This window comes from Aspergillus glaucus, assembly GCF_001890805.1.
Source record: "Aspergillus glaucus CBS 516.65 unplaced genomic scaffold ASPGLscaffold_4, whole genome shotgun sequence".
Lineage (NCBI taxonomy): Eukaryota > Fungi > Ascomycota > Eurotiomycetes > Eurotiales > Aspergillaceae > Aspergillus > Aspergillus glaucus.
In genome coordinates, this window is record NW_019170456.1 from 409,247 (window position 1) to 422,839 (window position 13,593).

At 49.7% G+C, this 13,593-nt stretch overlaps 4 protein-coding genes across 4 annotated transcripts; 2 read left to right on the plus strand and 2 right to left on the minus strand.

The window, feature by feature from the left end:
- Positions 1–3,292: 3,292 nt before the first annotated feature.
- cp9 (putative serine carboxypeptidase) lies at positions 3,293–4,770 on the plus strand (the record flags this gene model as incomplete). The annotated part of the gene is made up of 3 exons (XM_022550043.1): positions 3,293–3,536; positions 3,652–4,174; positions 4,350–4,770. The coding sequence occupies 3 exons, from the start codon at positions 3,293–3,295 to the stop codon at positions 4,657–4,659; spliced, it is 1,077 nt and encodes a 358-aa protein (XP_022403732.1). The 3' UTR covers positions 4,660–4,770.
- Positions 4,771–5,118: 348 nt separating this feature from the next.
- Positions 5,119–8,245, minus strand: ASPGLDRAFT_32777 (putative cell morphogenesis protein Sog2; the record flags this gene model as incomplete). The annotated part of the gene is made up of 4 exons (XM_022544222.1): positions 5,119–7,171; positions 7,227–7,576; positions 7,633–7,744; positions 7,830–8,245. The coding sequence occupies 4 exons, from the start codon at positions 8,243–8,245 to the stop codon at positions 5,119–5,121; spliced, it is 2,931 nt and encodes a 976-aa protein (XP_022403733.1).
- Positions 8,246–9,073: 828 nt separating this feature from the next.
- rsm25 (mitochondrial 37S ribosomal protein mS23) lies at positions 9,074–10,363 on the minus strand. Its single transcript, XM_022545835.1, has 2 exons — positions 9,763–10,363; positions 9,074–9,662 (listed from the first exon to the last, which is right to left on the minus strand). The coding sequence occupies exons 1-2, from the start codon at positions 10,191–10,193 to the stop codon at positions 9,281–9,283; spliced, it is 813 nt and encodes a 270-aa protein (XP_022403734.1). The 5' UTR covers positions 10,194–10,363; the 3' UTR covers positions 9,074–9,280.
- A 176-nt stretch (positions 10,364–10,539) lies between these two features.
- Positions 10,540–13,345, plus strand: ASPGLDRAFT_43521 (pentatricopeptide repeat protein). Its single transcript, XM_022545836.1, has one exon. The coding sequence runs from the start codon at positions 10,699–10,701 to the stop codon at positions 13,267–13,269; it is 2,571 nt and encodes an 856-aa protein (XP_022403735.1). The 5' UTR covers positions 10,540–10,698; the 3' UTR covers positions 13,270–13,345.
- Positions 13,346–13,593: the final 248 nt, after the last annotated feature.

Here is a 13,593-nt window from a genome sequence, read left to right on the forward strand (position 1 = left end):
AAAAAAAAAAAAAAAAAAAAAAAAAAAAAAGAAAGAAAGTGCCACTGAAAAGCGATCAAAGGAGGAAACTTTTTTTTCTCTTTAATTTAAACACGGTAAGAAGCACGAGGCGACTGGTGCTCAATGAGATGCAGTAGTAGTAGTAGGGACAAACAACACACTTTAATAATAGAGGGAAATAACAACAATGGAATCCCTCCGGTAGTAGCCCAATCAATTCAGCAGCAACAACTAACAGAAGCGGCAAGAGAGTCAGGATGGCCATGTCTACTTCATATACACCATCATTCAGGATGCGTTCGGAGGCTGCAAGGTTGCTTGCGATTGAGACACTGCTTAAACAGTAGCATAGATCTCTGTAGTAACAACAGTATCCGTACCTGTAGTACTCTGTATACCTGTAGTGTTTGTCGAGAACGGCGGAATGGGGGAACCAACATCGGGGATCGCCCATAAAAAGTGAGGCTGTTTGAGACGCTTGCGGAACTACTTAAACCACCCGCGATTCAGGCGCAGAAGTGATGCTACTCTACTCCGTCCAATGCGACCGTCGTCTTTTGCAGTCGGAATCTGTCCATTTCCGGATTTGAGCATTATCGTTCTGCAGGATGACAATTATTACTCTCCCTGCGTACGGTGTACTCGGGCTGCAGGTCTCTGGATAGCATACTTGTACTTGTATAGACTCAAAGAAGTACTCCGTGGTCCCCCCGATCCAAGGATCTTTCAAACTCAACCGGTGTATTCTCGATCGGGGAGCCGAAAACGACGGCAAAGCACTCCGTTTGGTCAATCAACACTCGTGCAACGGATCTTATGATTCCTCGTCCTTGCTTGTCGAGTTTATTTCTTACTGCTCATACGGCGTGGTGCGTGGTATTTGCCCCATACTCCTGTGGTTCTACTCCGTACTCATCGGCCGAGGTCAATAGGCTAAATTAGAGATCGACCTCTACTCTATTTTTTAAACACCCAGTCTCCATGGATTTTTGAGATGCTTCATCGAGTCTCTACTTGTATAACTATCTCATAGCTTATAAGATGATAATATCCTTAACGCCCCGACCATAGGCATTCCGCCTATGAACGGCAAATCCAATCCTGCCTTGACACCTCTGAGACAGATCGATGTTCTAAGCCATCTGATCTTGACTCTGAAAGCCCTCCCGGAATAGTCATTGGTGGAAAGAACCTGGGTGTATACCTACACCGAGATCTTGTTTCTGATGTATAAGTTAGGATACCGCCTGAAGAGCTATAATCAGTGTACTTTCGCCAGCATACCGACTCTATGACCAGGGCAGGCGTGTTGCTGATTCCGGCCTGATTATTCCGACGTTGCTTCGTACGCAAAACAAATGGGATATTCTCTGTTCCTGTCCACTGATTAGGCTTCGACACACGCGCAAGAGTCAAACGGCGACGGCGCCGAAAAGAAGCTAATTCGCCGAGTCCACTCCAAACAACACTCCCCTGCGTTGCCCCGCCTGTATACTTGTACAAGCACAGTGCGATATCAGATAAAACGACAGATTAGACCTATCTAAAGTACGACGTCATGAAACCCTCGCCGTCGAATCCTTACTCCATACAGGGCTCTATTCGAAGGTTATACTCCGGCAAAGCGTTATTGGTGGGAATTTGAAGCATGGTCGGGATATCCATCGACCCCATACTGCCTCCCGGTAGGGCCGGTTCCGTCATCTATGCAGGATATCGCCCGGGTACCACGTAGTCTGTAGATGTGGCTTGAAACTTTGTCATCTCACCGTAGCACAGAAAACAAAGGAATGCTGTCTCTGTATGGCAGGTATTGGACGATTGGGCACTATTCCGCATCTAGATTAGTGTATTATTAAAAATCAAGACGCCCATCCGGCTACTCTGCCGAGATAAAAACATCTGCACCGCAACGAGGCGATTACGACCCGTGTACGGAGTACTATACGGAGTCAAGGACGCGCGGGATGGATTCTGTACTCAGTGCTGTCTCCGTGCGTCCGAGTCAGTCGACACGAGCAGAAGCAGGAGCTCGTTTGTTTTGAACCTAAGGCCCTGCGGTCCGCATAGGCACGGACGGCAGTACGCGCATTCATCTCTTTTTTTTATTTCCCCCCTCTAGCCTCATGTTTCTTGGCATCTGACTCTGATTGCTGTCTCGTTGTCCCGGCAAAGCCCAGCGACACGATGTATCATGTGGTCTGACTTCTATATCAATGTCGTACAGTCCATGCAAGATGCATAAAGAGTGGCAGCTGAAAGACTCGAGACATGATTATGCTTGGCGCCTCACTTTCAACAGTACATGGCGAGTCATTGCTATTCAGCTCCATTGCGATGGTTCTTTTCGCCACGATGCTCGCGTTTCGCCTTATCCGCGAGGCTGCAGCAGAGAAGCGTTAACTAACTAGTGCAATTGGACAGGGCAAGCTGCATAATGGTGGCGGTACAATGCTTGCTTCGATTTTGGGCATACTGGACGCATACTGGGCAAGAAAACAAGGTTGTCCTGGGGAATGCTGCATGCCTAACTGAAATCACTGCGTTGGCTACGCTTCAGGCTGCGATCGTATGCAGGTGGATGATCGTCTAGCAAACTGTTTCGTACCCGGATTGCCACCAGATCGAGGGAAACAATGGACAACGATGTCAAACCCTAGGAAGACAATGATGATGAAGGTCGAAGTCGTCGATAGTCGATGAGAAAGCCGTTATGGTCCTAGCCCTATACCCTACAATCACATGACCAGCTTCTACTACGACAATTCTGTAGTCTCAGGGGTACGTCGTAACTATATATTTATATTAAATGCATTTGTATAAAACCAGAAGCGAAAAGATGATAGATATTGATATAACTACTTTCCCGACTTTATCACAGTTGGGTGGAAGCCGTACCGGAAAGCCCGACTACGACCACTACAACGCCATATCTAGAATAGCAACTCAAAGGGTTGAAATCCATCAATTACTATTGATATCCATGATACTGACAATAAAAAGATACTCAGTTCATTTCATTGCCTTTGCGACCTCTGCAACATGAAGCCAATTTATTCACCTTGGCCCTCCGGCTCAATAAGCCGCCGCTATTGAGGTCAAGATTCGGATAGCCCTCAATAATCAGCACCCTGAAACCCCAACGCCTCCCACGTGGTGAAAGAAGCACCTACAGACTACTTTAATCCGCGTTCCTGCATCATGGATTGGAGAAATTTTATCGAAAACGGACAGAATCTTACCAAGTTCTTTCCAAGCTGCGTTTTCATACCGAAACGGTACAGCAGACTACATGAATATCGCCATGTTCCTATCCAGATTCCACGCCCTGTGGACAATCCCGGCGTCGCTGGCGGCCCGGGTTGACCAGACACCTTCGAGCATCTCCCAGTTCGAAGTCCATTCGCTTCCCGGGGCTCCTTCTTTGCCGCCCAGCTGGGCTGGATGGCTTTCTGTTCCGGATATGGAGGACGGTAACTCGTTGTTCTTTTGGCTTGTCGAGGCTGAGGATTCTACGTACGATGACAATCTTATCAGTTAGTCGACTCAACACCAACCTCCAAAGATATGCAAGCTGACAAGACTAGTCTGGCTCAACGGCGGCCCAGGCTGTTCCGAAACGCGTACACCTAATCGGAGAGTCCTATGCAGGCTTCTACATCCCCTACTTCGCATCCGCCATCATCGAGAACCAAGGGTCCTTCCCGCTAGACCTCGCTTCCCTGTCCATGGGCGATCCCACGATAGGAGACCCCGCAGCCATGTCCTCCGTGACTGTCGGGAAATACCTCGAATCCCAAAAATCCGCCCTCCAGATCCCCGACGACATCATCTCAGCCTTCACCGAAGGAAGCGAGGAATGTGGCTTCGACAAAATCGTTCAAAAACTAAACACCTCCCCCCCGAAATCCGGCCAGATCCCTATCCCCGGAAACCCAGATAACCTCTACACCCTGAAAGGCTCAGACGAGCTCATCAACGGAGCAGACTGCTACCCACACGCAACCGACGCAGACGGTGTATTATCCTCCATACTGAATGAAACAGACTGCCTCGGCTCCTGTGCAACCTTCAACACAGCCGTGAACTACCTCTACACCAAGACCAATTGCTTCAGCCAGTATGACATCAACGACGGCTGCGACAAAATCAGCACGTTCCCTATCCTCGCGAAGTACTTCGGCCGCGCAGACGTCCAAACAGCACTCAACATCCCCCCCTCCATCGACAGACTCGCCGGCCCATTACTCCGCCTGCAGCAATGCTATCCTCGCAACCTTAGCTCTATCCGAAACATTCACCATCCCGATACCACCTACATTTTCCATCCTCTCTTCAATCCTCAATAGCGGCAGCACTGCGGTGCACGTGTACTCCGGCGAAAACGACTTTCTGCTCAACCACTTCGGCACAGAACTCGTTCTGCAAAACATGACCTGGAACGGCGCGCAGGGGTTCGCGGAGGAGCCGTCGAAGGTGTTCTACAGTGATGATGCTAGACCGGATGATGGGAAGAAGAGTGAGGATAAGTCTGTGGTGGGGACTTGGGGAGAGGAGCGCGGGTTGAGTTATCATTTCTTCCATGGGGCAGGGCATAGTGTTTTTGCGAAGAAGGGGAGAGAGATGTTTGCGTTTGTTAGGGATGTTGTTGTTGCTTAGATTTTTTTGGGTTTTATAGATGGTTTTGTTTTTGATTGGTTGTGCTGGTTGTAAAATGAATGCTGTGGATGGGAGGAAGCTCCTACATTTTCAAGGCATGGAAATAACGACTAAGTTTAATATTTTATTTTCTATTACCCATCCGCTATGCAAAGAACTAGAAAGGGGAAAACAAATACCATACTCCATCCTTGCTAAATCCCTTCCATGACCTTGTATTCCTTGCCCCATCAATCCCAGACAAAAGAGAAAACGAACAAACTGAAAAGAAAAACAGGTCATGAGGTTGTGTACATATCAGTTCTCAATAAATCATCATCCATAATTTGGGCTTTGTGTTTCCTTGTATCTGAGATGAATCCACCTCATACACATGTCATTTGCTGACATAGGAAGACATGAAAGCACGAGTTGTTGCACATGTTTTAGGTAATGGAAAAGGGAAATTAGACGGTAGCATCACCGACGGAAGAACGGTGCCTGGTTTGGCATAGAAAGCAACGAGTCGGCTCGCTGAAACACGTCTCCCTCGAAGAATTTATCACTATACGCACTGGCCGGTGTAGAAGGCACAGTGGCTTGCGCAGCAGGACCAAGCGCCGCACTCAATGGAGTCGCCGGGAGGGGAAGAGACGGAGGCGAGCCCATTCCAAAACCACTTGGGTTAGAAACGGACCCTTGATGCTGTCCTTGCAATGGTGGTCCGTAGATATTCCCCGGTCCGTTGTTCGCGGCCATATCTGCGAGATACGACCAAGGGGATGCCTCTATCAATCGGCCGGCTTCCCTGCTTGCGCGTTGAACTGGGCGGAGGATTATGACGATGTCGGGAGGGAGGAGTTGCATGCTTCTGATCTCGCGCATGTCGGTTACAAGATCGACGAATGAATGCATGAATGTCTTGCACAGCTGCCAGAATTCGCGCTGGTTGCGCATTCCACCGCCTGGCTCTTTGACCTTCATGTTCGAAAGGCGTAGGCCAAGCGCTTCTGAAACTTCTAAGCACACGCGGCATCGACGAATGAGGTTGTTCCATAACATCTGTATTCCCTGGGGCTCTCGTGCATGCTCTGCAACCTCTAGGCATCTCATAAACTGACGACGGGCCAAGGGTAATGCTTGAAGAGAGGCAGTGTATGCTGCGGTGAGCTGGTGGAAAATCTTCTCGAATATCCGTTCTTCCTCAATTTCATCTAGTCCCGTCATTGGGTTTATCCGCGGCACGACTGAGCTAGGAATCGGTGGGAACGATTCGCCCGAGCGTGGTGTCGCAAGGGACGAGGGTACTGATGTATTAATAAGGTTGGATCTGCTACTCGACCGGCTGCGCGATCCGAAGCTAAATGAAGGGGGAGCAAAGCCTGGTGAGCTGACCGTAGACTGGAAATTGCCTGGCCCTGGTATTGGTCCATTTGCAAACTGAGGACGCTGGATAGTAGTGTCGCTGCGGAATCGGCGCACTGACGGAGCTCGATCCCTTGTTGATATCATTGTTGGTCCAGGGAAGCGGTCTGAGGTGACACTGGCACTCTCTTTGTTGATTTCTGGTATAGGTGGTTTGATCGATGATACTCGCTTGCGAGTTCCTAGGGGCACTCCTAAGCCCATGCAGGCATTTCGTAGTTCGCACACACCCCCGTACACCATAAGCATCAAGGAACGAACATAACGCGCGTCTCCGTTGGCGATAATCTTGTCTAGGCTATTGCGCAGCTGCATAGCAACGTGCGTGTAGGCCATTATGCAAGTTTCGCACTCGCGCCTAACCGTCTCATTGGACAGTTTCGCCACGTCCGTATCCTCTGGGTTTTCCACGCCTTCAAGAGCCTCGTTGAGTCGGTCCACATGAGTAGACGCGTTGTAGAAGACGATTTCAAGACTGTTCCTTCGAGAGTCGTCCCGTTTGATCACATTAATCAAAGCAGACACGTGCGACTGGACCTGGAAGAGTGCGAATAGTATGCCTTTGGCACCTTCAATGATAGGATCTGGCGTTTCCTTTTCGCCTTTGTGTTCTGGCAAGCTCGACATTCTATTGACGAAACCGTCCCTCAGTCGTCTCCGTTCCTTGGGACTGCTTGGACTCGATGAATTACCGCCAGCCGCGGCCCCAGACGGTCTTGTTTTGAGAAGAGAGCCGTGACTAAGCCCACGGAAGTGACTGTTTCGATATGGACGCGTCTCATCCAAGGTACCCAAATCCGTATTTTTCCGATTGACGACGCCCATGCGTTTGCTGCGGGCAGCTATCGAGGCTTGTATGATTCCCTCACTGTTACTCCGATTGCGTTCATTGGCTGGTATAGGATTGATTCCCGGGCGCTGGAGTACGCCGCTTTGGTAGGGAGTCTGCCCAGAAGCAATACGATAATGTGACTTGATAGGGATTGGCGGGGGCCGTGATAGTGAAGGTGACCTAGGACCAGAGGCACCGTCACCAGTGCTCGGGATGACAGGGAAACGACTGTTTAGTCCACGCTTGACGGGCTTGGGGGTCTCGAGTACTGCGTCACTGGGGAATAGTTCAGTCATCTAGCCCGCACGTTTTATTAAACCAGACGCCGTACCTTGGCTCGCCGTGACCTTCCACCTCTAGGGTGGTGTCCAGTTGCCGTGTTTTCATGAACCGTTTCAGCTCCGCAGTTACTGCAACTTCTTTTTCATTATCAGACATCGAAGGTGCGATTACCGTCTCTGAGTCCTCCAACGCTTGTCGCAAAGGGGCCTTTAACGGATTCCCGGCGACTTTCAAGATCTGGAGCTTGCTCATTTCTGATAGTCCAAGAGGTAAATCTTCGAGACGATTTTGCATCACCGACAAGACGCGTAGGGAGTTCAACTTCTTGATTTCTTCCGGTAAATGGCTGATCTTGTTTCGGCTGATGTCCAGGATTTCCAGGAGTGGCAATTTGTACACCTAGTGCCAGATGTTAGTATTGGCCAGTGTCAATCATCGAATGGCAGGCGCCGTACTCCTTTTGGGAACTCCCGAAAATTGTTTGCTCGAATATTAAGGTATCGTAGGTGGGAGCACTCTGAGAAACGGAAAGGGATGTGAAAGATATGATTATTCGACAGTGAGAGTCTGCTACTAGTTAGTCCTAGGTCTCCACGCATGTCTTACTCGATTGGAGTTCGTCGTATTTTAGGGAGCACTGAAACAGACCCACCTTTCAACTTCATCTTTGATGATATCGACCACTGGTTCGGGAATACGGACAATATTCGAATGGCCCAGATCGATCGTCAGTTTTGGCTTAACAACGTCACTGACAGCCTCGTTTCCGGCCAGCGAACGCTTGGTCTCTTGGATCCCATTCTCCACTGCACGACGGGTAATTTCAGTGGTCTCCTCTTGCGAAAGCAGCTTAGGGCCTGGGTGAGGTCTCGCGCTGCCGCTGGTCCTATTACCACTTTCGCCCATGTGTCCATTGCCTTGTGACGTTTCTGATTCACTTTTGGGTTGGCCATCGTTGGTGGAAGAAAGAGGGGGGATATTCGGTTCTGGCGTTCCTCTGCTTCCGGTATCCTCCTCATTGCCATGGTATAGACGGGGTACCCTAATCGTGTCCTCCGGACGAACCATTGTAGAAAGCATTGTCGATCGCGCTGGCTTTGGCAGACAAACGGAGTAAAATAATAAAAAATAAAATAAAAATAAAAATAAAAAGACAAAGGCCTGCCGATGTGTATCACCCGATATTATTATGAACCGTTGTTCGCTCCGAACGAACCATTCAAACGGAAAGAAATTCCACGGGGTACGGAGAAGGATCGAAATAGAGCATTATCAGATGACTGAAAAACAGCGAAGATATCGACGTGTACACCGGCCGAGTGCGATGAGATGGGATTGCGATCCGTGCAGAGACTCGGAGTCGGTCCTGAGGCGCAAAACAAAGTCCGGACAGTCACGTCAGTGCTCGGGGGGGGATGGGCGAGTTTCGTTCCAGAACAGTAATATGCCGTATCGAGTCGTGTGTCGGAAACACCCCAAGTGTCATGACAGATCAGTTTATCAACTAAAGCTCATGAGATGTGGTGGTCAGAATGCACTATTGCTGAAGGGACTTGACGCCAAACACGGAGCCGCGAGACCAGCGCCGACCCGATCGAAAAGGAAGGGAATTCTGCAGCCGAAGCAACGAGGACGGAATCGAAGCGGCGATAAACGACGGAATAGTTCAAGGGGAATAATAGGAATCCAGTCCTATTCAGGCCGTGGAGGAGGTGTTGGACAGTATCTCTTTTTCTGGTTCAGGGAGGACGAGAGACAGGGTTGCGGCTCTTTGATTGGCCGGTAGCCGCTGTCACTACACTCTTGTATCAAAAAGGAATTCGAAGAAAACAGAGAATAAGCTATGGAATTGTATGGAATTATTGAGTATTGTAGATTGGAAATGTTTGAATAGATGGTTGCATTTGTATTGTTTGAGAGAAAAAAGTGGTGAAAGTGAAAGTACCCCGATTTTTACCCTTTTATACATTTTGGCATCATATCATAACAACCAAAGAAAAGAAAAAAATAAGAAAAATCTAATAGTATACATGTGCCACAGTGCGTCTGGTATCCGACTCCCAGGACATAACCAACCCATATAAACCAAGTACTATTAACGCATCAAAGAAGACTACGTCGAGGTGTAGGCTCCGCGGTCACTGCAGCTCCCTCTTCCACGCCTTCGTCCAAAGCAGCTGTATCCTCGCTCTCCGCACTCTCCGGGGCACCGCTAAAGGACGCTGCTTTCTGGTTCAAGAGCTGAGCTTCCATCTGGGCCCACTCCTTCCAGCGCTCGAATTCCTTGTCCTCCAATTCCATACCCAAAGAAAGCATATTAGGTCCGAATTCGGCGCCGGTTGCTTCAGCCTCTTCCGCAGCAACCCGTCGTTCGATGTCTTCTTGCAAGCGGAGTTGGTAGAATTCACGGCGGGCAATGTCGTAAGCTTCGGTCTTTGTTATATCGGGGGTGTTATTCAGAAGCCACAGTTGGCGTTGGACCACACTATTTTGGGGGAATGAGAGTTAGTAGGGCCACAAGCAATAGTATCAAGGTCAAGGGAAGGAAGCATCTTCCCGGAAAGGAAGGGAATGACTATACACACCTTTCACCATCCAATTTCTTCCCTGGCTGCTGGAGCCGTCCCCAATTGTGTTTCTCAAAGTCTTTGCCGGAAGTTTCGACAAGGACGCGGGGTCTCGCAAGTTCCCAAGGGTGGTCCCGGTAAAACTCCTTTCGCAGCTGGTCTTCTTCGAATTTAATCTCGACGGGTTGGAATAGACGACTAGCTTTCTTCGGTTTCACTCTCTTTTCCTGAGTTTGGAAAACAACTTTTGGCTCGAGAGTTTCGCGATCGGTCTTGATTCGCTGCCGGAAGAGCTGGTGTTGTGGTGGTTGGTTCCGCACGAGAACCTGCGCTGGAGGGATATCGCCCACTACATCGACCCATTGCGGAATTTTCTTGATCTTGCCGGCTGCTGCTTGGTTGATGGCCGTCTGCCGCACCCGAAGGGCTGTGAGGTTGAGTTTGCCCATGGCTGTTCGGGGGGCGTGGGAGGGGTAAAAGGCTGGTTCACGGGCTGGTTTGGTTAAAATAGAACAACACGCGTAGAATACAATATCAGTAGAGCCTTTGCTATCAAACAATAGACACAATTTCTCCTCTGCGCTGCGCTGCGAGCGAGGCCGTGGAGTCAGTCAGTCCGAAGTCCGTCGTATCAAAAGAGTGTGGTCGCCGTGAAAAAGCGGATTGACAATACCCGCCTCCGATTGGCCAAGACAGCGGGCTCCGCAAAGCAGAAAGAAACAGAGACCAAGTCCTCGCGATAATTCAACCACTAACACCAATTTCCCCTCAGCTGTGTCTTTGATTTGGTCAATTATTTGCTGGTCCGGCTTGTTTTGCTTATTTTTTTTTTTCTGCTACTTAGCGCCCCTCCGCCGTCTGCTTGGAGAGCAGCTTGCCCTGCTCTCGTCAAGCTGCCTCGAGATTTTTGTTGGACATGCATGGTTGACCCAATGCCACGATGTCTGCCGCCTCATGCCTCATCCCAATAGATCTCAAAGCGCGTCGAACCCGCGGGCCCCTTTGTCCCAGGGGCCGAAGCGAAAACTGTTTACTAAGTCCAGTTCGATGCCTCAACCAGAACCCTCGTCCCACAATGCCTCGATCAGAAGATTCAGTCCCAGACGTCCACGGCCGACAGTTGCTTCAATAGCAGACGTTTTCGTCAGCTCCCTGGTGATAGCGAGTTTTTGCCATGAGCATTCTCCTCGGGGGAAAAGGATATCTACAATATGCATGGGGTCGACGAATAGTGTACCAAGGTGGCATGGCTGGAGTGTGGCTGGCAAGAGGCAATTGTCGCCATCGTCATCGTCAAGGAAATATCTGAACTGTCTAAGATCACCGGTAGAGAGACTGGGAGTACATTGTTCAAGAACGCAGCGGATGTTCAGCAGTGGGGTTGCGCAGAGTGTAAAGGATTGGGGCCACGATGAGGATAGCTCGAGAAAACGGCCAGCGGAGCAAGATCCTTCACTTGGGGAGAGTCATGAGGAAGCAGAGTGGGACCGGGAGAAAGACTTGAATGACAGTCCACCACATCAGCCGCCAGATCGACCTGATCAGGATTCAACCGATACGCCAACCTCCTCGAATGAACAAAATAGCACACTTCCCGATGAAAGTACCACCTCACTCGATTCTGGGTCGGATTCATCGACTTCGAATATATCGATCCATCCAATCAAACCCCGCACTCGAAGGTTGACTCCAGCGGCAGAAAAATACACGGCTACTTCGGAACTATACCATGCAGCTTTCGGGGAAAGTCTGAACTGGGAAGAGGCAGTCGACACTGTGTCTCGAGATAATACGGTTAACCCGCGGAAAATTCGGCGTTTAAAGATCCTCAAGCGTTGGAGGAATATGCATAGAAATACAAGTAAACGGAGTCGCGTTGGTATTCCATCAGTGAGAGATCTGGCTACGGCACTCTGGCAGGAGGAGAAATCGAACCAGTATATCTTTCGACTCTACAGGGATGTCCCCTCTCCTGGTGTGTCCTACTTCTCAAAACGGACACGCGGTGAGCTTTTACGACGTTTTTCAAGACCCCCAGAACGCCGCTGGGTTGATGCTCGCCGTTATCTTGCGTTGGTGGAAGATATGATCTCATCCGGCCTCCCTATGTCCCGTTCCCTATGGACTTCTGCTATTCACCTGGCTGGCCGTGCAGCCGGTAGAGTGAAGAAGCATGACCTGATAAGAGCGATTGGGGTATGGCAGCAAATGGAGCATGTGGCTGGCATCAAATCAGATCATGTTGCCTTCAACACATTATTCGACGTTTCTATCAAAGCTGGCCAATTTACTGTGGCGGATCGGTTAGTAGCGGAAATGAGAAAGCGTGGTCTTGGTTTTGACCGCTGTGGGAAGGTCACCATGATCTACTACCATGGGTTGCGGCAAGACTTCGAGGGCATTCGCCGTACTTACAACGAATTTGTGGATAGCGGAGAATTCGTGGACACTATGGTTCTCAACTGTCTGTTGGCCTCCTTCATCCGAGCCGGGCAGGTAAAGACTGCAGAACTATTGTATCTTCGCATGATGCAAGCGCAGGCGACTACGCAGAAGCATCTCGTCGATGGGAAAAACCATCATTCACCGACGTTGTCTTCGGAGTTCAACATTTACCGCAAAAGAGCTCAGAAATTAACTCGTCTCCTCAAGTTTTCTATGCTACTAAAAATCAAGCTCCCCGAACATTATGATGCGCTCCAGGACGCATTACCCATGACTCCAGATACACGCACTTTCCACGTCTTCCTCAAATTTCACGCCCACGAGTCGGGTGATTTGCCAGGCTTCATGTCGGTCCTGGCAGACATGGAGAACACATTCGCAGTTCCTCCTCGCGGCATGATATACCTGTTGCTTTTCGAAGGCTTTGCGCAACACGGGCGCCGAAGAAAGGCTTGGTCCGCTGAACGGTTGCAGGAGGCATGGAGAGCTTTCCTTCGTGCTCTTCATGAGTCCAAGCACAGAATGGAAGAGCGCTTTCTTCCACAAACACGAAATATTGTCTGGGAGAACCCACTCGCAAGCACGGCTGCAGCCACGGCATTGAAGCCGAAGCGTCCAACAGATGACGGATCAAGTGGGTTTTATACAGCACTACCATCGGCCACCCTAAGTGCAAATGTTGAGTCTGAAGGAGGCCAAACCCAAAACTCGGAGCCGCAGATAGAAGAGAACCCAGGCGAAGAGGAAGACGACGAGCTTGGTACGACTAGCGACAGCTTTGAAGATATCGAGGTAGACGTGGATGAGCTTTTCGGCACTCCAACCCGCGTCCAACAGGAGCCCCAACAAGATGAACTGGAGGAGCTAGAACGCCGGATCGAAAACGGTGTATTCCTCGGCCGTCGGATGAACATCGCAATTCTCCGCGCCTTTGGCACCTGTTGCGGTCCTGACGAAGTCATGGACGTTTGGATGAAGCTTGAGCGTATTTGGCAACCCGAGAAGCGCAAGATGCAGGATGTGATTGTGGTGAGGGAAGAACTGGAGAGGCAATTGAATCGAATCGGGGGCGTGCACTGAGGGGTCTTCAACTCTTTGTATATTACGATAGACCTGTGTTATATATACCCTTTGGTAAAAATGATGTTCTACGAGTTATTTCACTGCAGTATTCTTGTAAGGTCCGATGTTGCAGATATACATCTCCGGCAGCTGACCCATATCACATTGCTGAGATGCTCTATATCCTTAAGGAGCAATCTTCTATTTATCTGTTCTATTGAAGCTATAACAATGAAAACTGGCCCAATTGGCTATATCATTGACAGCATAGTGTCGTCGTCCTTACAAAATCACGTGATATCGCGTACCTTTCGCAGCGTCTCCCGCGTCGACCCAAACCAC

Excerpts from the sequence above, each read along its gene's own strand:
- ASPGLDRAFT_43521 (XM_022545836.1), top strand. The coding sequence starts at position 10,699 with ATGCCTCATCCCAATAGATCTCAAAGCGCGTCGAACCCGCGGGCCCCT.
- rsm25 (XM_022545835.1), bottom strand. The coding sequence starts at position 10,193 with ATGGGCAAACTCAACCTCACAGCCCTTCGGGTGCGGCAGACGGCCATC. Across the intron at positions 9,663-9,762 it reads AAGAAATTGGATGGTGAAAG|TGTGGTCCAACGCCAACTGT; the intron begins GTGTGTATAGTC and ends CCCCCAAAATAG.